The sequence below is a fragment of the Ambystoma mexicanum genome, chromosome 3q (assembly GCF_040938575.1).
Source record: "Ambystoma mexicanum isolate Mex_15411 chromosome 3q, UKY_AmexF1_1, whole genome shotgun sequence".
Lineage (NCBI taxonomy): Eukaryota > Metazoa > Chordata > Amphibia > Caudata > Ambystomatidae > Ambystoma > Ambystoma mexicanum.
Window position 1 is genome coordinate 1,059,461,086 of NC_090926.1, and position 23,922 is coordinate 1,059,485,007.

At 45.6% G+C, this 23,922-nt stretch overlaps 1 protein-coding gene across 4 annotated transcripts in view; it reads left to right on the top strand.

Annotated features, from left to right (window-relative positions):
• Nucleotides 1-11,645, top strand: part of SLC25A10 (solute carrier family 25 member 10) — a 257,944-nt gene extending 246,299 nt beyond the window's left edge. For all 4 annotated transcript variants that reach the window (XM_069655277.1, XM_069655279.1, XM_069655281.1 and 1 more), the window contains exons 10-11: nucleotides 4,024-4,080; nucleotides 10,025-11,645. In XM_069655277.1, coding sequence (XP_069511378.1) covers nucleotides 4,024-4,080; nucleotides 10,025-10,126 — 159 coding nt within the window. In that variant the 3' untranslated portion in view covers nucleotides 10,127-11,645. The remainder of the gene's footprint in view (nucleotides 1-4,023; nucleotides 4,081-10,024) is intronic.
• Nucleotides 11,646-23,922: the final 12,277 nt, after the last annotated feature.

Sequence of the window (23,922 nt, forward strand, 5' to 3'; positions counted from 1 at the left end):
CTGACAACCATCTTTTCATGTTGCAAAGCGCGATTTTCATAGGTTTTGATGCGCACAAGGGGTTTGCGGCCATTTTGATAATTCTGGCTCCATCAGAACACAGGGGTGCCGCATGGCAGAGAAAAGGTGGGTCAATATATCCCACACCACGCCGGCTCAGGGGAGTCTTTCAAGGTCCCCCACGACCCCCAAGCTGGTGTGGTGGGAGAAGGTGCGACAGGCGCCCTATTGAAATTAAATGCGCCCAGCTTATTGCGCTGGTGGCGTGTTTTCCAACGCAGGAGTGGGGGTGCATTTAATAACAATCCCTATTCCAGTGATTAAGTCCCTGCTCAGGTGCAGGGGTGGGAGTACAAATAAATGTGCCCCCCCCATCTCTTGACATTGAAAAGGGTGGGGGTTGGACACCACATTTTTGTTTCACTGCCCGGGGTACTGCCGCCATTAAGACCGGCCCTGGAGGTGGGATTCTCTCCAGGCAAGTAAAGGAATAGTGAGCGAACATATCCAGCAATGCATAGTGCTGGTACTCTCCTTTCCTCCCACCAAAGGACAGGGAAATTGCACATTTGATGCTGTAGATGTATCTGCTTTCTCAGTTTACTAAATAATCTGGGCTTCCCAGGCCGGAGAATGTTTGAAGGTTTATCAACCGATGAAACAGATGTATTTGAGGTGGCAAAGAAGAGGTTCGAGAAAATTTAATTTCAAGCCTATTTGAGCTATCCATCACTTGGGAGTGTTCACTAGGAAACTGGCCAATCACGATCCAGCTGACTGTGTTGTGGCTTTAAGAGAACATTTGATATAATGTGATTTAAAAAAAAACTCTAGATACAATAGTTCCTGATCGGATTTCTATGTATTGTAATAACTCCAAAATGTAGTAAAAGCTCCTCAAAGACCCAAGTTTAGAAGGAGCAATGACGAGAGCCAGAGCGGCAGAAGAAACGGTGTACGATGTAGATACTGAAAAAAGTAATGTCAAAATTAGGTAACGTAACATTACATAACATAACAAAGAGGTCCACTAAAAGAAATAAGATGAAGTACAAAGAGAAGGAAGGGTGTCGCGAGCCACAAGTCAGAAAAAACTGCATCAGAGCATGCATTGGGTGCAACCTTCCTTTTTGGGATGAGACGACCCGAACAGGACAGAACATGTTCAATACACATTTGAAACAGTCATATTGCCTAGGTATGCAGGGCCAAATACTAGAAACAAGAGGCGGCAATCCAAGAAGTATCTCAAAGCAGCAATCCTTCTAGTGATGCAGGTTTGGTCTTGGCCGTGCAGGCTTGGAAAACCAAAAGGAAGAGGGAGCTACACAACAATCCAAAGATTGAGGCAAAGAGTAGGGCAGTGGCCGATTCTGGATCCGACCGACTACACCATGACAAGCTGACCAGGTACAAGGAAATGACGTGAAACGAGAAGAATAACCTAAAGAAATCAGATTTCCACCCAGGAGCTTATGGAGGGGTCGAAGGTTCACCTGCTAGGATACATATAAAGCACAATTGCGTTCGAGGTCAGGTGAGCAATGGCATCAAACCAAATTATAAAAGAAAATTGAATCTATGCAGAAAAGTGCAAATTCAAACTGTCAGTGAATCTTCGTGGAGTGAAATGCAAGCATTATTCTGGAAAGGGGCAGGAGCAAGCACAATACAAGCTGCTCAGATAAGCCATTCACATAAAGCACCTGCCAAAGTGCATAACACACAAGAAAGTTCTTGAAGATCCGACTATCGAAGCCGTAGAAGCGGTAGAATGGGTAAAGCTGTTGGTCCTGATTCACAAATGGGATTCTAAAAACTGTGTGTTGATCTTCAAAGTTTGGACAGCAATATTATAAAGGATAATGATCATGGTCTCAGCATATCGCAACTGGTTAAATGTTAAATCTGCTTGCGCATAGTGAAAAATTGCTCACTGCATCCATCACGACGTGTGTGACTTTTACCACACTAGAACGCGGTTCATGTGTTAGCCGTTTCAGTGTTGAAAAGAATAATGGACCATATTTTCAAGAGCATCGCCCAAGTGGTAGACTTTCAGGGCGACGCTCAGATATACGTTGAGTAGCTGGTTTCAACTTGGTCAGAGCCACGTGAATTCTCCTACAGTCAGAGGTAGAGAACCTAAGGTGCAACGTGGCGGCGGAAGTGATCAAGCCAAAACTCATTTACTGGAGGCAATCATTAAAGTGCCACACCCAGAGAACAATTCAAGTCCTTCATGGGGCGGCCAGAATATTATGCAAATATACATTCTCACCTCCCCCGAGAGGAGTGCTAAATGAACTGATACAGAATCCCTGCTGGCGCCCGGGGACGTTACGTGCTGACATACCATCTGTAAGAAAGAGAAAATAATCCCTAGTATTGATGGATAAGATCCCATTGAAGCAAGTACATGTGTATTGTCTTTTCTTATCACCATCAATAAACAGTCGAGTCTTGATAATCTCTTCCATGGAACCTAGTTATCAACAGAAACCTTGATTAGTCGGTCATCTACAATGCTTTAGTGACCGGGATTTCTAGTAATCTCTTCTATAAGGCAATCAATGAGCGCCAACATATGCCAATGCATGTTTTGTGCCATGCCCTTCTTTGTGGCAAATAAGGTTGGTCATAACCAACATGTAAGATACAATTCAGATTTAAAGCGTAGCTCCCTTACAGTTACAGTGTCTCCAGTGGAATGGTTGGGAAATAGTAAGACCGCAATGATGCTAGTTAAGGACCTCCACTGAAAGGAGACCTGGAACAAAGGTAGGCAAGAGAAAATCTTAGGTGAGGGAATAAATATACTATGCACTCTAAACACCCGGGCAGCCAGAACAAGTCAGCACAGGATTGAGCATTGCTGCGGTATAAATGCACAGCAGTGCATCTCCAAGCGACGACCAAATGGCCACCCCGTAGTCATGGAGCGCGCTGTATCCGACATTAATGCATGGCTAACGTAAGAAACGTCCCAGGGCGTGTTGGTGTTTGATCTGCCTGCAGCAGGGGCTGGATCTCCTGGACTGGCTTATATGTGGGTGAAATGTGGTCAATGCATATTAAGCCCCTGATTCGTGTAAAAGGGGGATTTGCATGCCATTCTACCCGCAAATCCCTATTTGATGAATGGGGTTTGCGGGCAGAATCGCACGAAAATAATTCCATGAATCCGGGCCTAAGTTTGCCTCCCTTGAATTGCAGAAGGTGATAAATGCTCACCGGATAAGTACTGCTCGCCTGGTGTAAGAATGTGTATGCATGCGTGTGGAGCAGGGGCGGTTTGCAGCGGCTGCAGGGGCGGTTTGCAGAGGCTGCAGGGACGGTTTGCACAAACGTCTGTCCTTACAGTCGGCACACAGTACAAGCAAGTGACAATACGATGACAAGCACTGATTTGTTATTGGATAATACAGGAGGTATTTGGTTATGCCAGTATGTGCAGGTGAACACAATGCATGGCACGCATGTTATTAATGCTGATTACAAATGGGCTTTCTGCATACATCGAAGAATTATTTTTTTTTATTTTGACGTTTTGCCCGGTGCCGGCCCTAACCAGGTGGTTTCGGAGCGTTTCACAAAGTTGAAAAGGGAGGAGGTGAAAGAGAAGTTGAAGTATTTTCCAGACAGGATAGGAAGAACTATATGGGGGATGGCAGGAGGAAGTTGGGTGGCGGGATCAGGTGTGGGGAGTAAATATTGAACAGCGCAAGTCTTTCATGGAGGGGTACCTCAGATGTATTAAAGTGTAAGGGCTTTGAACTGAACTTCAGCAATAATTGTAGTGTTAGAATTTTGTTGGAATGTATTGGTGAAATGACATAAATCTTGTAGAAACACTAGATGCATGGTCCATCCACCTGTGCAGTCAGTTGGGCGATGTAGCACCACACTGTGACTGTACAATGCAACACATGTCTGCCATGTATGATGTGCCACACAGTGCAAGCACGTGTACACACAGGCTAATGTTGGCTTCTAACACGCATTGTTACCTTTTGTTCTCAGGGCGTTGGACACTGTGCCATTGAGACGGCCAGGCTGGGACCCTTAGCGTTTTACAAGGTGAGTACCTGGTGGTCTTCAGGGGACACGGCTATCCTGCAGCAGCACTGCCCAGAGGAGTATTGCGGATATTAGCTGCCCTCTCCAGTGGAAGTGAGGTGGCGGACAGAGGCACCTGTCTGGGCTAGAGCGCGACAACATTTATGTATTGCAATGATGAAAATTGTTACCATCTTGCGGTTTAAGGGGAAATGTAAAAATCCTTGTTGTGCAATATATACATCGCTGTGGGTATAAGCCGGGTACTGCGAGGTAGCGATACAGTGGTCCATGCACATCTTTATGGGGAGAGGTTGGGGAGCAACCCAGAGAAATTGATTAAATTGCCAGGAATGGGCTGTGCTCTGAGAAGGGGCTTGATAAAGATGGTAAACCGTCCAGGAACCGGAACAGTTTAGAGGACTGGGGTCTACAACCACTGCTCTCCGCCACCCGGATCTCTTGCCCGCAGGGGTCAAGTCCTAAAAATTAAAGTGGGGGACTCCTCAACAAATGCAATGGGATGTGATGTCGCCAGAAATTAGCATATCAAGGTGAAATATGCACATTTCATTAAATTGGCTTTGCATAACCACCCAAATTGCACAGGACGAATGGCATTTGCCTTTCATAAAATCAACACACACACAAAACAAAGAGAGGATATTTTCCTTTAATAGTGTTTTTGGAAATGTTAAAAGGTGTGCATGTTTTAAACTCCAAGAACCGATACAAATGTTTTCCCTAGGACTTGCAGTACCGAAATGGGACATTTCACCTTTAGCTGTTTATCTTTCATCAGGTTATATAGTGCAGTGGTGAAGTGTCTGGCCTACAAACTTGACAACTATGATTTGATCCATGTGGTCGGCTTTAATGCATCCATTCAAAGAGGACCTTCAATGTTTCTAATTTTAGCTGGGGGGTCTGAGTCCACCCTCTGAAAAAAGTGGGTGGACTCCGTCCCCCCCGCGTGTTCCCTCCTCTTGAGCCCTGCTTGCCTCTGATGGAAATGGTTTGCCAGACCGTTGGAGCTCAGTAGAGCCAAGCTCTGGAGTAACACGCCGCTGTGGTCTCTACTGGTATTACAGCATTATTACCAGCCTTGAGTAAGCTGGAGGTATGATCTAGGCTTAGCAAGTGCCAGGTCAGGTCATTAGCAGAGCCCAGTTGATATCATGTACAGGGCGCAAATAGGACTCCAACAAAATGCTTGCTCGTCTTTATGGCAGTGGGGCAAGGCCAGGGCCGCGGTTGTGCTAACCATAAAGGTGACGCAAGTGAATCCCCGTTTACTTTTAACTTGCGGAAAAAGTACTAACCTATGTCGCTACTTTCCATTTCAAAATGGGAGCCGGATTTCAGTTAACTAAAATCTAGCATTTAAAATGTAGGAAAGACGTGCTTAACTAGACATTTTCCTGTGAGGTTTAGAGGCACTGGATGACAAAAAGGGGTTATCCGAGGTGCTATTGACGAAAAAGCATACAAATGTAAATAATGTTGATCTGTTGTTTTGAGTGAGTGGGAGGGGTCCTGCCCTCAAGGGTCTACGGGGGAGGTGGTTGCAATAAGGTGTGATCTATCTCGGGTAGGGGTCTTTCAGGAAGACTAAGCGCATAGTCACTGTGAAATGGACCATTCTTTGGACCTTAGCAGCGATTTCTCGTCCAAAGGCTCCATAGGTGACCAGCTGAAGCCATGGAACGCTGTCTTCTGCAGCCATCGCGGCCACTCTTTTGAAACATGGTGGTGGAATCCTTGGCACGCTTGACTTCTCGCCCCTTGGACTAATGTCTGAAAGGCTCTGATATTTGCACTCTGAGATGTCATTGAATGCCTCTGCATCTGTCTCTCCATTAAAGCTGCAGTGGCGGAGTCTGTGGTCTGCCATGTTCCATGCTGTAACAGTGCTCAGCTAATGGGGTTGACTGCAAACCACTTACCTTCTCATTGTCTACCTTCTTAAAATGCATGCCTTGCCCTGAATAACCAGGTACCTACTGACCCAACCGGCGGTCTGAAATACTGGCAGAATAAGTCGCATCACAACCTCCGTCACATTTTGAAATACATTATGTCCTGAACCCATGTCAATCTGGCCTTCACCACGGAACCGAAAGAGCCCTGGCTCCCTGAGGCAATCCCAGTCAATGAACGCCTCTCCCTGTTATCCTTCCTTGACCAGTCGGCCGTATTTGGTACCGTAGGACGCAACGTACTTCTCTGCAGCCCATAGAGCATAGCCAGAGAATCAGACGTACCCCTTGCATGGTTCACCTCATCTCTGGCTGACCTTGAACAGAGTAGGCGACGGTGGTGCCCTACGACCACCCCTTACTGTTTCAGTATTTACATCAAATCCCCTTTTGGGGCTCACTCTGTCCACTTCTATTCATACAATGCTGTCCCCAGATCTTTCCCAGTAAGAACTGGCCAAAAACCAGGACCCACGTTTTAGGTCTAGAGGACCTTTGCCACAGAGTGGCCACAATCCATGCCACACCTTCCTTTACTCACAAGGGAGATTTGCAAAACTACTATCCACAAATTGAACCCTTTCAGTGCTAAGAAGAGGATTAGGATTGCAGAGTGCTCTGTAGGAGTCATTAAACATCCCTGCAGTTCCATGTGATATTAATAAATAACAAAAACATTTTCAACAAAAAAATTCCGATTCGTGTTTAAACATTTAAAAAACGAATGTTTTCCCACACCAACTCTTCGAGGGATCCAGAGAAAAATGCTGAACTTTATCTGGAAAGGTAAGAAAGCGAGAATCCCTCTCAGAACTATGCTGGGGAGTTCCAAACTGGGAGGGCTGGGGGTCCCAGACTTGCAGGCCTACAGAGTGGCAGCCCAACTGGCCCAGGTCCAGGCATGGCAAAATACAACAAACCGCCCTAGATGGGTAGAGCTGGAACAATCACGAGTGCCCCTATCCTTACGATTTCTACCACACATCCCGCCCCCCTCAGGACCCAATGGGGAGAGCTCCTGCTATCAACCAAACACACCCTTAGCTCCTGGGACTGGGCGCTAAAACGAAAGGGAGTGCCAAGAGGACTGAGCCCACGCTCCCCGGTCTTCCATAATCCAACGTTCGCACCGGGAACGAATCCTCACAATTTTCGTAACTGGATCAAAGGCGGGCTGGAGACCATAGACCAGCTGTATACGGGGGGGGGGAGACCTCTCACTTTCGCCCAATGCAAGGAGAAATTCCAACTCCAGGAAAGGGACAGATTCACATACATTCAATTACGCCACTGGTGCTCACATCCCCAAACTCTGCAAGCAGCGACACGCCCTCCTACTGCCCTAGAACTCACTCTGGGAGACCTTCAAACCCGCGGCAGAGTATCCACCCTATACAGGCGCTTCCTAAGTGACTTCCTGACCACAAAAACCCGCCGCATGGCCCAGTGGGAGCCGGACCTGGGTCTCCCGATAGAGGATCAAACCTGGGTGGACATATGGACCAGAACATACACCTCGTCCACCTGCATCACCAATAGGGAATGTGCGTACAAGATCACGCTGCGGTGGTACTACCCGCCCCTCAGACTTCACCATATGAACCCCCAGGTGGAGCATTCTTGCTGGAGAGGATGCGGCCACCCAGGCTCCTTCTTCCACATGTGGTGGGCTTGCCCAAAGGGCCAATAATTCTGGAAAGCATGCCTGGGGTCCATCACACAAATTACCGGAACAACGATTCCCCTGGAACCAGAACCTGTCTTGCTGGGAGCTCCAATTCCCGGGACCTACCCGCGCTCCGGGACCAGAGCGAAACTACTAACCCACTGCCTACTAGCAGGGAAAACGGTGGTGGCCCGAGCTTGGAAAACCCCGGAAGGCCCTCACATGGCCCAATGGTGGACCAAACTTTGGGACATTCTGGTAGCGGAGAAGGTGACGGCAGCACAAGCGGGAACTCCATCGTTTCCAGAACATCTGGGCCCCAGTGCTGGAATTTGACCAGCGCTTCCCCGCCGTGACCTATAAACCTACCGGGGCCCGCTGGATCTTAAAAAACCGGGAGATCCCTGAGGAAGATACATAGACGCTGAGGCGCAAACTGGACAGCCCAGAAGGGAAGAGGCCGCCTACAATGCCTAAGGGACAGATGGACCAAAGGGAGGAGGGAGAGAGGAAACTCAGGGGGGATAAAGGACTGGGGATCAACATGCCTAAATAATCACTGCTTATAATGTTTGTAATTGTCGTCCTGCCTTGATTTAAAATAAACAAAGTTTAAAAAAAAAAAATGTTTTTGATTTATTTTTAATTTGTGGGTTCCCCCTAGCGCCCCATTTCCCTTTATTTATAACCCCACCCTAACATCCTCCCCACCCTTTTTAATCTCTTACCCCACCCCATATATCTAGAAAAATTCAATATTTTTTCGGTAAAAGCGATTCGTTAAATAGTTTCATCTCGATAGTCCCTATTCGGTAATATCCCTGGATACCCATCCCTGCATGTCGTCTACAGGGGCCGGCTGTTGCTTTTGTGCACAGCTTGTCTCACTAAAAGCTGCTGTCCCCTTGCCCACTTGCTCGGAGGATGTGGAACGTCTCGTCTCAGTACTGGGTACTGAGACCCACCACATGGTTTGCCAATATGTTGCATGGGCACACGGCAGAAGCAGGGTTTTGGTTTCGTTTTGAGTACAAGCAGGGCTCTTCAATGGGAGCTTGCTCCCCACGATATTTGGGGCTAGTGCGGACTGTGCACATTGGGAGTTCACTGGGATTATCAAACTGGAAGCGTACAGGGACTGTCACAGCGGGAGCTCACCAGGAACACCGTGCCATTCCGTGACGTGTGTGTGTGCATTCGCGCGCACGCGTCTGTGGCTGTTCTGGGTACTCTGCCATTTCTAAGTGGGCCTGAGGGAAAATGGTAATACTGTGGGAAGAGGGTTTGCTAGAGACTGGAAGTGATGTGCATACCTGGCATGAGGTGAAGGGTTAATGTTGTGCTGGGTTCAATGATACAAACAACATTGGCAGAATAACATTCACGCTCTACAAGCTGTGCTTCCAGTGACTTTTCTGATGTGGACTTTGGTCATTTTAGTGCTGCCGGCTCTTGTGAATGGCCGCATAGCTGGGGCTCCTGTGTGTCTGAGGGCCGCGCAGAATGTTGAGTTTGGGATATTCGGTGGCCCTTAAGTGCCACCTATAAGCTGAAACTATTGCATTGCACTACATTTGGGAGGGAGCTGGTGTGAGGAGGGGACGCGCAGCTTGTGGGTGCCGTTTGGGATTTACCCACCCATTGACTGCCCATGGGATATGAATCTTTATGTCCATGCCTATCTACTCCCTGCCCCTACCCACCCAAAACTCATCTTCTTGGGATCTATTTGAGCTCGCTCTATGAAGTAGTAAAATCAAGCTTTGGTCTGCTCGTTTTTTCTAAGCAATCTGCTTGGAGCTAATGGCTTAATTGCAGCTGTAAATGGCTACTGGTATAATAAAACAAGTCTTAACCAAGTGTAACTTTAGCCACTTGATTTATATCTGTCCCTTACACTGAAGTCCTGTTAAAAGCAAGCAATGACAAAGCCAACAGTGTTGGATCGAGATTGCATTTGCCAGGCACTGAAATACTGTGCCCAGGTAATCACTCCCATGTTCAGCTGTTGTGATCGTATGTCCAGATGGTATGCCTATCCTATACCTAGACAAAAGCCCAAACTATTGACGTTGCTAATCCTTGTTTTGTTGAATGTACCCAGGGACTGTCTACATCTTTAGAACTATCCAGGCACACAAACACTGCAAAACATTAGCAAATCATTTGGGGAGGGGGCATGAGATCAGTATTGCATGCACAAATCACAAATGTAACCGTTGTGCTAAAGTTACAGTTTAGAAGCAGTGGGTGTGTCGTCAACATGTTTCCTGCTGCCATGTGCTTTTCGTGTTCCAACATGCTTTTTCTTTCACTGCAGGGCTTCGTCCCGGCTGCCATCCGATTGGTCCCTCACACTGTCCTCACCTTCGTCTTCCTGGAGCAGCTGCGGAAATATTTTGGAATCAAAGTTCTGGCGTAATGGGCCAGAGGTTGGACTAGTGGTGCCAAAGTTCAGAATTGGACTCAGAAGGAGCAATTGTGCCCGGTGTGCTTGCAAGAAGGCGTGGGTGTGCCCACGCACTAGTGCCTCGTCTGTGTGGTAGGCGTAGCACTATTACACTATGTGCGTGTGTCCGCACCTCACCCAAGTACAATAGGATTTCCATGAGCACATGAACGCGCGTGCTACCGACGCGCAGCACTTGCGCGCGCCTGTGGCACTTTTTAATTGTCATAGTGAGTGTACCGGCTAGCTGGATGGATGAATGGATAGATGTCTGTGAAAAAGAACAAAATGTGAAATACCACAAACTTGCAGCAGTCCGTGCAAACTGGCCTCGCCTAAGGGGCCATTACAGTGCCTGACTGCCACGCTTCCGGAATTCCAGTATCCCCGTGAACGTGCTTCTGCTTCCTCGCTCACGAGTCTCCTGGGGAATTTAGGAGAAGAGGTACTTAATTTTCTGCCTTCACTTGTTGGCCCCGTTTCATTTGTTAAAGATGGCGGCTCTCGACACACCCATGATGCAGCCCTGATATTCTGTGCTATCTGACGCCTTTCTCCTACAGAAAGTATTAGAGCTCTCCTACCTAGAGTGGGAGGACTCGTCTTAGTGGCCAGACAAGGAAAAAGGGGCAATAGTAGTAGAGACGCCAACCCCCTCTGTCTAGCTTGGATTATCTCTTTTCATTCTTTGGGCAACGTTTGGTTGGGGTCAGATGGAGAAAGGCAGTGATGGGTGGGCTAGGATGTGAAGGTGTTTCAACACTGGGTCCTCACTCATTTCCTTTATATCTGTCGGAGTGGATTTTGTCTTGGGTTTTTTCCTGCACACCTCCCTGGTCCTTGACTTGCATACCGGTGTAATGTCAGGAATAAAGTATGTTTTGGAAGCCCTGCTCCCATCCACGCTTCCCTGCAAGGCTTCCAAACAATTGCCCCTAGCAGACTTCCCTGCTCCTCAAGGCTTTTAAATCCCTGGACCCCATTTCAGGGATCCTCACTATCCTGGTCATCTTATCCTCCCTTTCTTGATATAGTCTTAGTTGACCCTTTTAACCTCATCTGCAGAGCCACAGACCTCTTGTAGTTCTCATCGCATCTGCGGTCCTGGCCTTTTTCTCTTCTCGCTAACCCTGAGGCTCTCCTTCCAACCCCCCGCCCTCCCCTGGGAGGACCCAGCAGCTCTTTCTTCCCCGATCCTCATTGGATTCCATCTCCTCTATGCCTACAAGGCGCTTTCTCTCTAGTTCTGCGCTACATCTGAACTCCCTGGCACCTCTTCCTTGCTTCTCAATACTGGAGATGCTATGGACTGTGATTTTCCTATATCTCTGTGGACCCCAGAATGCCTGTCCTCTCCCCTTTCACCCTTTTCCTAAGAACCGTTCAGCTCTGGTAAGCTGGACACTGCGTTTGTATTTTGTAATGTTTCATGTATGTGCTACGTATTCGCATCAATGATTTCTCCAGACAAAAATAAATCATGACGAAGAAACCACGATTTTGTGTCAGTTTGTTCTGCACGCAGATCCAAACTCAGTGTATGAATTTTTAAAATGTATAATTGTTCTTTTATAACAGGCTTAATACCAACAAGTAGTTTCTAAACACGGGATCAGGATTCAAACCTGTGTTGCACTGCGTTGTCTTGCTTCCAAGACAAACTCGTTGCCCCTGAGCTATTCTTCCTCCTCCTCCTCGGAGCGCCGCCAGATGCCAGCACTGGGAGTGAGGTAGAGGGTCCTAATAATGGGTCCCCCTTAATATTCACAAAAGGAACACATTCTAGACTTGCGGGATAACCGATGCGCACAGCGCATGCTTTCAGTTGTTTGCATCGATAGAACCAATCGTTTTTCTGATTTATGAGACACTTTATTGGCATTACAGGCACATCCCAAGGTACTCGCATCATGGTCCTAGAAAGTGCCATCAATTCTCAAATAGTGGCATGAAAAGCTCTGGTAATTGCTCATATACCAGGGAATGCCATCATATGCCAGCCACTGTGCAACCTGGTGCACAGTAGCTGGTATATGATGCACAGACAGGGTGAATTAAAGAAATGGAAGATATAGTTCAGTATCTATCAGTACAACAGTTATAAATATGCATTTAGATTCAAAGGATTCTGGATTATTCATTAGAAGACGTTATATTGATCGAAACAAGTTATTTGCAAAGGTTGATGCATTATAGTTTTCCTAGATTACATTTAAATTTTAGCACCACACAATTACCAGGCTCATTTAAATGCTTTTTATGTATAGAGAAACTGAAATGGTTCAAAAGTATTTGAAAGTCGACTAAAGAAACAAACGACAATGATGCAGTATGAGGGTTTCATGTCTTGGGTGGTAAAGAAAATAGTCTTGAAGGCAATTAGTAAAATATGTTGACTAAAAAAAAAAGTCCTTTAGTGATTTTGGCAGAAAGATGCGGCAGCTGCTTGTAGCGAAATATATCACGTAGGGAGGGCTTTCTGTATTTGTATTGTGCTCTAGCACCTTGAAGCATCTCTTCTGCTATATGGAATTACAATAATAAATCTCAGACCAAATAATCGGACAGGCTCCAAGTATATGGCAAAGGACTACTTTATTATCAATTGAATAAAGCAGGTTCAACTGGCAGACATCGGACTGATGCTTTCACACTTGCAAACCAAATTGGATTACTCAGCGGTCTTGTACCCCAATATGTGTCATATACGACGTAATTCTATGTGGCAAAATACAAAACCTCTCAAGGGAAAGAATTGGGGAAGAGAACATAGCTACTCATAGAACATATAAGGATTAGTGCATCATTGGCTGCCCCTTATGTGTAAGGCACGCCTAGAACTACCTCTAAATATGTATAGTACTGATTATAGTGGACATACTAATAGTGGATTGGCTCCTGCAACATTTACTTTCATTCATTTGTTCAGGTGCCACCAAAAAGGCCCAGAGGTATATGGGTGCATAGGGCTGGAGTCCCAACAAAGATGGTTAGACGCAATACAAACTTCCCAGTGACTAACAACTTCTAGGCTCAGTGGACATAACATTCCAGCTCAGAGGTGCAGACACCCAGAATGCGCTTCTTTTGACCAAGCTAAGGTTGGATCTAGGAACCTCCAATAATTTGAGGTCCTTTCATCTGAGTGTCCTAGTTTCTCTCTTCCTATTCAGCCTATCTGCTACATTATATGCTGGGATTTCCCCCAACCCCACTGATAGGTTAGCATAGTATTCCAATCTTGGACTTTTGGCTCCTTAGCAGCACGTATGTAAAACAAAACCTAGGTGTTTGAATCCCATCAGACTACTCCCTTTTTTCCCCAATTAGTCCATCATCTCTCATTGGTAGGCTATCGGCCAAAGATTTATGTTTGTGGTTGACCTTGTGCCTGCTCACTGTCCTGGAACATTCAAGGGAGTGCGAGCACACCACTATCTTAGCTCAAGGCTATAATGAATAGCCTTTGTTTTTTTACTTCTGAGTCACGTGAGGAGTCCACAAATTCATCTATTTCATCCTTTTATTACTGCTATTTGATTCAATTTATACACAGTTTTCTCCTCTTGGCATCTAGAGACTTGCTCACACTATATCATATCTACTTTATACACACATTGACCAACAATTTAGTTCTCACAGATGTTTGTCTTCCATTTATTGAAGAATGTCCCACATTCAGAGCTTATCCATGTCCTCTTGTTGGGATGACAGACCTTTGAATGGTTGTAGGCACTGACTGGATTTGATTGTCCAAATTCTGGCAGTTCTGCCTTCTGTTTCTAAGTCATGGCCCAGTCTTTGAATTGTTGGTGCATGTGTTTTTTTATCATTAATATTGGTATACCTTAACCAAAAAGAGTCAGTGTGGCAAATTGTGCCGATTGGTCAACATTGGTGAGTGCAAACAGCCGACGCGGGTTTCAACCTACGTCTTTCTGAAGGCTGTGTTTGGTGAAGTGAGTGATTGGACATGTGAGGTAGTTGTGCAAGGCACAGTGACATTATTTGAGAAAAGATTTGGTGCGACATAGTCAATCAAGGATAATGTTTGTTAAATATAATAGCATATTGGTTCCAGGTTTGCATCACATTCATATCATCATTATTATAATATACATTCAGTCGTAAATTGGTTGAAATTTAAGTGATGATGGTGAGTGGTGGTGGTTAAAAATACATACATTCAGCAAGGCATTAATTATTAGAATAATGCGTATTGAGATCATTGGCAGCATGAATTGTTAGTTCAAATGAAGAGTGACAGGGTACCAAGGGAGATGGTTGCGTGGAGAGAATGGGAGACAAAGGAAGATTGTTAGTGCCAGTTTATGGCCATGCTTAAAGGCATGGTCTAGTAAAAAATGTTATTTAAAAAATAGATAGGCAACATAAAAAAAATAATACTAGCATTCTCTTTTTTTGTAAAATTTTGAGCTATTCAAGCTCAAGATTTGCAAAAGCAAGCACATGGGCGCATCCATTTTGTGAAATGGAGGCCCTCCTGTGCTGGCTTTTGCGGCACTAATGAAGGAAAAGCCAGCCAGCTGTAGTAAACAAAAGCTACCGCTGGGTGGCTTTCCCTTCATTAGTGCTGTATGTGGAGGACGGGGACCGGAGACCAGAGCAGGAAAGCTGCAGCTGAATCTCGGTAAGTGCTATTTATTTTTTTTAAAAAAAATAAGCACTAGCTGCAGTTTTTTTCTAGGTTTTCCGGGCTGGAGGAGCCCGGAAAACTTAGAAATAAAGCAAGAAAATCTAACACTAGGCACTGTTATTTCGACAAGTGGAGGCGATTTGTTGTTTGGTGCCAGCCTAAACAAACCCCATAGAATGTACTCCATCTCACATTCTAACGTATATGCTCCACTTGCTAGCTTTGGGGTTAGTATTCAACTCTATAAAGGTCCACCTGGTGGCTTTATTGGCTTACACCACCTCCCACGATAAAGTATTGTGGTAGAAAGTACTGGTCATTAAAGCATTCATGGAGGGAGTAAAATGACTCCACCCTCCCATTTCTAACCCACCGCCAGGATGGGATCTCAATTTAGTACTCGCTAAGCTCATGAGGAACCCTTAAGAACCTTCTCACAACCCACCACCTTCTCTTAACACCGCTCGATAATCTATGCACAGCTTGTGATCTAAGCAGATTCCTCAAGCCTCAGAAGGGATACATTACTCACCATAATTGTATTTCTGATGCGTGTATCTGCTTAGATTCACATGCGACCCACCCTTCCTCCCCTTGGAGAGAAGGTGCATGGATGCTTTTTGAGCTTGTCTGACACATATCTGCTTGGATACACCTGTACTCGCGCTACACTTCATGCTACCTCATGCCAGAAACAAGACAATCTGAGGGACCTTGATGCGTGAAGGACCATGGGTACAGTGGACATCACACTATGGATAGTATTACTGGTACACCTTGTCGACGTCCCTTTTCGAAAACAACTGTAATACCCTGCAGCATCCACTAGATGTCGGACAATGCACAGCATGTGAATCTAAGCAGATAAAGGATCAGAAATATGATTACGTGAGTAATGTATCATATATATATATTCAGTAAAACACCTTGGTTGCGCTACTAAAAACCTATGTAATTCAGTGAAAAAAACTTTGTTGCTGGGATGTTATGGTTCCAAGTAAAACCGGAAAACCCCTGAAATTTGCCAGTTATGGTAAGCTAAACTACCATAACTCGCGCCACCACCGTGCACTGCTAAGACTAACACCCAGGACATCAAAGATGACATCACACATGTTATTGATGACATTGTGGAAAGCAAGGTACTCGAGGTGCCAAAGCCGCTCGGGCAGTTGCCTCTTTGCCCTCAGGCACTGCCGCAGCCGCGTCCGCTGAGTCATGAGGCCATGTCCCATGGTTTGCCGGTTGGGGGCAGACTTGCACAGCATCTTGGAGTATGGCGCACCATTAGTTCAGATGTGTGGGTTCTGGAGATCATAACCCATGGCTACTGTCTCCCCTTTCGGCAGAGTCCTCACGACAATCCACCGGGGAATCTCTCTTTGAAGAGTCCGGATCCGCGCCTTGCGCAGGAAATCCTATCCCCGCTGGAGGAAGGCGCCATAGAACTGGTGCCTGTAGCGGAGAGGAACAAGGGATGGTATTCCCCTTATTTTTTGATCCCGAAAAAAGACAGGGGATTGTCGGGAATAAGGGCTGGTGCCGCCGGGGAGTAACTAAGTTTGCTTATTAAAGCATTGGTAAAGAGAACTACATTTCCCAGCATTCCGGGGAGGACCTGTAGTTCAGCACAAGTTGCCGCGCGTTGCCAGCTGCAAGTAATGAAGGGCAGCATAAAGCCAACACGCTCGCACCCGCAGGTGTGGCTTATTTTGTGTTCCTGGATGGGTGCGGTCGGAGCGAGACGTGAGCGAAGCTTTCCTTACAGCCTGTAAGACTTTGGAGCAAGACGAAGCTGGCGGACTGGCTGGCAGTTGTTACAGCATTTTCTTCAGACTCCGAGTGGTCCCGTGGGGCCGCTCGGAGCTCAGATAAGTACTGGGCACATTACGAGTTTACAGCAAAGTGTGTGTTTTCAGTGAATCCTTGTTAAGGACTTCGATGCTTAATACTCGTGTGTTTAAAGGCACACGGCAAAGTGCGGACCATGTTTAGGGTTGCTAAATCAGCAACATACAGTACAGGACATTCAGGGTTAGGGGCTGTTTGGGCACAACAGTGATCTGTGTCCCTGTCTGGGCATGTAGATTACGGCTATATGTGTTCAGTGTTGCTTCAGCTTGCACAACAGGCCATGTGTCATGTATTTCATGTATGGAATCTAATTCCATTGTTGGTGTTCATCTATGCTTGCTATATGTTTATCTTGTTACATGTTCACACGTATTAAGGTGTGTTTATACGATTTAGAGGTAGGCTGGAGGCAAGATTAATAGCGCATACCCTATGTGTTTGGTTTAGTAAAAGAACTAGATAAGCAGGTTTTTCCCCTGTGCTTCCCCTTTCCTATCCACCTTAGGAGTTCCCTAACCCTCTATCCGGTGTTCCTACATCCCTACCCTATCCACAACCTTTTCCTAACTCCTCTTCCCCCCCATTGGCTGCCACGTGGTGTCCTGTGTATATAATCAGGCGCCTGTGCCAACCACTGGTGGAGGGTCGAATTCATTCGGCTTCTGTGGTTCGGGGGAGAGTGTCGATTCCTCTCCTCCATTATTGTGTGCATTCTGACAGGGATTGAGACCCATCATGGACTTGCGTTGGCTGAACAAGCTCCTCAGGAAGGACAAGTTCAAGATGGTAACTCTTTCTCAAGTCCTCCAGGCCCTTCAACTTCAGGATTGGTTGGTGTCTCTCAGCCTCAAGGATGCTTACTTTCATGTGCCGATTCATCCAAAGCACAGGAAGTACCTGAGGTTCGCGGTTGGCGACTCGCATTTTCAGTTTCGGGTCTTGCCGTTCAGATTGACCTCCGCCCCAATGGTCTTCACTAAGCTGATGGTGGTTGTGGCAGCGTATCTCAAGAAAGGGGGGATTCACGTCTACCCCTAACTGGACGATTGGTTGATCAGGGCACGTTCTCCCGCGCAAGCCCTGGATCACCTGTCCATCACCTGCCACTCCCTTCACACACAGGCTGGGCTTCTCCCTCAATTTAAAGAAGTCTCATTTGACACCTACCCAGCGGCTCCAATACATCAGAGCAGCGCTCGACACTTCCCTGGGGTTGTGTTTGCCTCCCCAGGTGAGGGCTCATCCCATTCTGCATATGGTGGACAAATTTCAACATACCCATAGTCTCCTGGCGTTCGAGTTCTTGAGGTTGGTCGGCCTCGTGACATCCTGCATTTTCCTGGTGTCAGAGGCCAGGCTGCAGATGATATCTCTGCAGTGGGCTTTCAAGATGCAGTGGTCGCAGTTCTCCGGCAGGATGTCGGATCCCGTTCAGAGTCCAACCTTGGTCACCCAGGATCTTCTGTGGTGGGCCGTCGAAGGCAATCTGATGAAGGCTTATCCATTTTGGCAACCATGGCCGGAGGGGACGATCGTGACAGATTCATCCCTTACGGGTTGGGGAGCTCATGCCAACGAGTTGACAGCTAGCGGCTGTTCGTCTCCATCGGAGTCCAGACTCCAAATCAATTTGTTAGAGCTGAGGGACGTCAGGCTAGCCCTGAAGAATGTCCTGATTATGAAGGATAATACAGTGGCCATGCACTACCTCAACAAAAAAGGGGGGCAGGGTCACTCCTGTTGTGCAGAGAGGCGATGCAGGTCTGGTTCTGGGCAATTCAGCAGGACATTTCGATCTCAGCAGTTCATCTGGCCGGAGACGAAAACGTGGCAGCGGATGTTCTGAGCAGGCAGAGCACGGTCCCTCACGAGTGGGAGCTGGCTCAATAAGTTCTTTTGGAGATCTTCGCCCTTGGGGGAACCCCACAAGTGGATCTCTTCGCCACCCGTGTCAACCGGAAGTGCGAAAGATTCTGCTCGCGGGAATTTCCTCCAAGAGGAGCCTTAGGGGACGTGTTCATAGTGGAGTGGTCCTTCCCACTGCTGTACGCGTTTCCTCCAGTCCCCGTCATTCCGCAGGTGTTGCGGAGGTTACGGAGGTTCGGTTCCCGGATGATCCTCATTGCTACGGCATGGGCCAGGAGAGCGTGGTACCCGGACCTTCTCGACATGTACATCTGCCCTCCACGCCGTCTTCCCTACCGAGAGGATCTGCTCTCACGGGAGGAGGGTTGGGGTTCTCCATCCAGAGGTCAAGTCTCTCAGCCTTCATGCTTGGTATCTAAAAGGTTGAGGTATAAGGATTGGGACCTCCCCGAAGACGTGATTGAGTTGTTGCTTTCGGCCAGAAGGCCAGGTACACAAAAGGGGGTTTGCTCTGAGGTCTGAAGTTCTGGGGTCATCTTATTGACTGCAGTAGGCCTAGACTTATTTTCTTAAGTCACATGCATTCAAGAACACTCTAAATATAGTAGTACTCTGGAAATTGAAACATTCAGGCAATAATAGATGTAAATCATACAGCTTTTGTTTTATTTTGCTGTTGAATGCATTTCAAAATCATGCATTTATATTTTTTGTGATTTTGTAGAAAGTAAAAGGTACAGTACATTAAGGGTAGTCTTTAGTCTTCATAAATCCTCAATGTAACTGAGTTAGCAACTGATTTGTAAATATACATTGCTTAAAACATAGTAGTGCTTTAATTTCAGTGTGTAACCACCACCTATAGTGACAAGTGATAGTATAGGTGCTCAATACAGAACAACCAGGCTGAAAACAGTAAATTGTATAACACTAGGTTGCATGTAGCCAGGCTAGAGGGTGACCTAACACGTGGTCACCGAAGGCCCGCAAGGAAATCCCTGTACCGTTGCCGTTGGAGAAAGTTCTGCGACTGGTGCAGGGTACAGAATGTGGATCCTTTCTAATGTTCCATTCCTTTGGTCTTGTCTTTTTTGCTTTCTTTCGCCCACAAGGGCTTGCAAGTAGGTACCATTAAGGGTTACCTGGCGGCACTGTCCATATTTAAGCGCTCGTCTGAGGAATGTTCTTATTTTAAGATCCCTTTGATTTCTCAGTTTCTAAAAGGGCTAACTAATGTGTTTCCACCATTGCCTTTCCAGGTGCCGGGATGGGATTTGAATTTGGTTTTAAAGTTCCTAATGGGAGCTCCGTTTTGAGCCCTTACATTCTTGTCCGTTGCGACTGTTGTCCTTTAAAACTGTATTTTTAGTTGCGGTTACTTCCGCACGCAGAGTGAGTTGCAGGCACTTTCCGCCAAACCACCCTTCACTGTGTTCTATAAGGACAGGGTTGTCCTTAGGGTGCGGTCTTCTTTTCTTCTAAAGGTTTTGTCAGAATTACATTTGAGCCAGAAGGTAATTCTTCCAGCATTTTATCCTCCTCCACATCCTGGTAAGGAAGAGGAGAGGCTCCATAGGTTGGATCGTAGGAGAGCTTTGAGTTTCTATCTCTCACGGATGTCCCGGTTCAGAGTGGACGATCAGCTCTTTGTTGGTTATGCTGGAAGGCGTTTAGGTCAGGCTGTTTCCAAGCAGACCTTGTCCAAATGGATAATTTTGACTATCTCGGAGTGTTACTGTTTGGCGGGAAAGGACCCTCCAGTAGGCTTACAGGCTCACTCTACTAGGGGTATGGCTCCCTCCACTGCCCTACAGAGGGGTGTTCCAATTCGCAATATTTGCGAAGTAGCCACATGGGCCTCTGCCTATACTTTTGTGAGACATTATTTCTTGGACTCTATCCATGGGCAGGATTTGGCCTTTGGTAAGGCAGTCCTCTATTCAGCAATTTGATTGGGCATTCTAAATTTATGAAATTATAAATTCTTTTTCCCACCTCCATACGTTGGTACTGCTTTGGGAGTCTGTCATAGATGTGGAATACGTCGGAGGACACAATACCCTCAAAGAACAAGTTACTTGCCTCATCTGGTAACGTTCTTTTGATGGGATGTTCCTCCGACGTATTCCACATCGAACCCTCCCAGCCTGCCCCTCCACAGAATTTCTTATGCGATTGCAGCTTATGTTTCCGCAAGGCTTTCTGCAGTAATACTGGCAGGAGATTGGAGCCACACGTTCTGGGAAAAAACTACAACTGAGGCTACGGGCGCCGTGCGTCCTATATAATATCCGGTGACGTCAACCCTCGATTGAGGCCCTCGAGGGACAATGTATCGACATCATCGCAGGACGCCTACGCCGAAGAATTTTCCGAAGCAGCACAGCTGTGGTCATTACCTGTCATAGATGTGGAATACGTCGGAGCAACATCCCATCGAAAGAATGTTACCAGATAAGGTAAGTAACTTTTTCTTTGGTGGTGTTTTTTTGTGTTTCAAAAACTTCAAATGATTAACACCTACTGCAAAATTAATGTAATTACAAAAAAGGTTGCAATGCATTTTGTATATTTCGCAGAAAAATCTGATTGCCAGCATAAGTAAGATGTACTCCATCTCTGCGAAAAATGTATGTGCTACGAAACATAATATTTTCTTTGTGAAAAGAGGACATGCCAACACCTCTTAAAAAGGCACAAACAGCCTTATTGACATTGTGCCTCGCTTTCTCCATTTGTGGACCAAATGAAGCAGAACACAGCCACATTTGTCTCTGCGCAATACAAGAAAAAATTACTTTTTGGAAACATGGAATTTGGAAACATGTCCATGATCTTGCCAAGTCCTTCTTTCATTGCAAATTTCAAAGAAATTCCAGACACATGTCCTAAACTGTTCCCTCCACAATGAATAATAATTATGTCTGGATGACGCGGTGTCACCAAAGTAGCACAGAGTTACCAAATCCAGCCACTTCATTCCACACACTCCATGCCATTGCGCTTCCACATAAGCAAGATGTGCAGCCACTCCACAGCGTTCTGCATGCATCTCCAACCAATTTATCCATGAGTCTCCCAAAATCCAAATAATCTGTTTTCTGAAACACACAGCCATAGCTATCTGTTCTTCTCTCAGTAAAAATACTTTGACAAACTCTCTCCTTACACAACACACCCAGTAAACCTTATTGACCAATCCCTTGCTATGCTCATTCTCATTTGCATGCTTCTCAACCCCAAAATCCCTGTATGTAATACGTGCCGTCTGCAGACAACCGCTGTGTCCACGCACATATCTGGACATGATGAAAGTAAATTTAAATAATGTACCCCATTTCCCCATTGAGATTGTCTCCGAAAAGAGCCTTTTTTTGTTTTTTTTTTGCATATGCTTGAGAGACACCTTTTTTATTTTGTAATTTTTTTTGTTTTTTTATTTTATTTTACTCCTAAATTCTTCACATAAGCTTCTCCAAAGCAACCCTTATGTTCCAACACAGCATGGCATTTCCCACAAAAGATAAAGAAATGCGATCTTCTTTAAAATAAACAGCATTACCAGAATCAATGTTTTCATTATTACAAAAGAGCCTACCAGCTCTAAGCATGAAAGCAAACATGCCTCGGTTGATTGCACACCCAAGCCATTTTTTGATGAGGACAAAAAACAGAACTATTGTCACATATTGCCCTAGGTACTAAACCAGAGAAAATAACTTAGGAATTTGGAAGGACTTTCATTACCGCTTGAGCCAAGTGTTCTAAATCTGCCAACAAAGTAGGGGCACTGACATAGCCCAAATAAAAAGCACCACAGTGCAACACTACCACATTGGGACTGTTCATCCTGCCCATATCTTCACAAATCCCTGCACATTGAAATCCGGCACAGTGCTCCACACCACCTCCACTCCTTTAACATCAACATTGTTTGCCACATTCCTGCATTTAGCATACTGCTCTAAACCATCCACAAACAGATCTCTCAACCACCAACACCCTTACTTTCCCCATCTCTGCCATCTTCACCACACACAGCCTCTTTCAACACAAAGCCACAAACTGGACACCTGATTGGCTAATCCATACAGTCCCCTTTCCATGCTGGATTTGCTGAAAAACCCTGGATGTGGCACGCCCTGTCTGCGGACAGCCGCGGTGTCCGCGGAGCGTTTAACTCTTAGACAGCCCTTTTACCCTTTCCACTTCACTCTCTGTGCCATTCCCTCATTGGATACAGCTAAGCAGTCACACAACCAGCCACCAATCACATCCAACAACTCTACATCTAACACCATCATCATAGTTCAGCACTTCAAATGTACTGTTGATCACTCTGAGTACAAGTCTCATCTCTTTGGTAAGCACCTACTACAAAAACTACTGTACAAGTCTCTAAGATCTCTACTTGCAGCTTCATGCATATCCACATGCATGAAAACAAACTACAGGTACGCATATTTTCTGCACAGTACATGTACAGCTCTTGTATAAATGCATATAAACAGGGTGACTGCCACTTAACCTGTATAACTTATAAAATGAACTTAATGTCATTTTTCCCATCTGCTTAATGAACGGTCACGTCCAAACCTTTCTGCTATCTAAATTCTTTTTTTAGACGCACAACTATCTAAAAAAGTGTAATTTCATGTTAAAAGATGGGAGAAATAACAGTATAATTGTAGAAAAACACTAAGTGTATTATAAAATTACACACAGCCAGGATGGGTTCATGCATCTTTATACACTCACACAGATGCACTATATTTAGAAAAGCTCCCAGCTGAAATAACACCACTGCTGTACATCACATCCTTCTGCTTTATTACCCACATCTTCACAAATGCATACATTCCATGCTTTTTTATACAGTTTCTGCCATTTACCCTATAAAAATAGCAAAATAAGTATGATTATTTCTTTTATCTCCTAACATCGAATAACACAGCCTTAAGAAACCAAGTGAGTTTCATACGCTTAGTATTATACTCATTTGCAAAGCATGTTCAACTAATAGATTCCAAGTAAAATATACAGACTGCAAATAGACAAAGGAAACTGCATGCACACACTATGTTCAGTTATTAAAAAACACTACTAGTACAAAAACATAAAAATCAACGCCTAAATTAACAGTGCTATAAACACACAAAATTACTAACCTCTTTCTTTTACAATTGCAGTGAAGATCACTCTCCTGAAAAGCCACAGCATCTGAAGTACAAACAACAACTCAGAAGAAACCTACTATTTCCATAAAAAAAAAGTAAGTAGAATACTACCATAATGTTCTGATACTCACACTGTGGGGCTGATTCATGCAATTTGTGCGCCGAAAAACGGGGATTTGTGCGCCGTTCTGCCCACAAATCCCCATTTGTTAAAC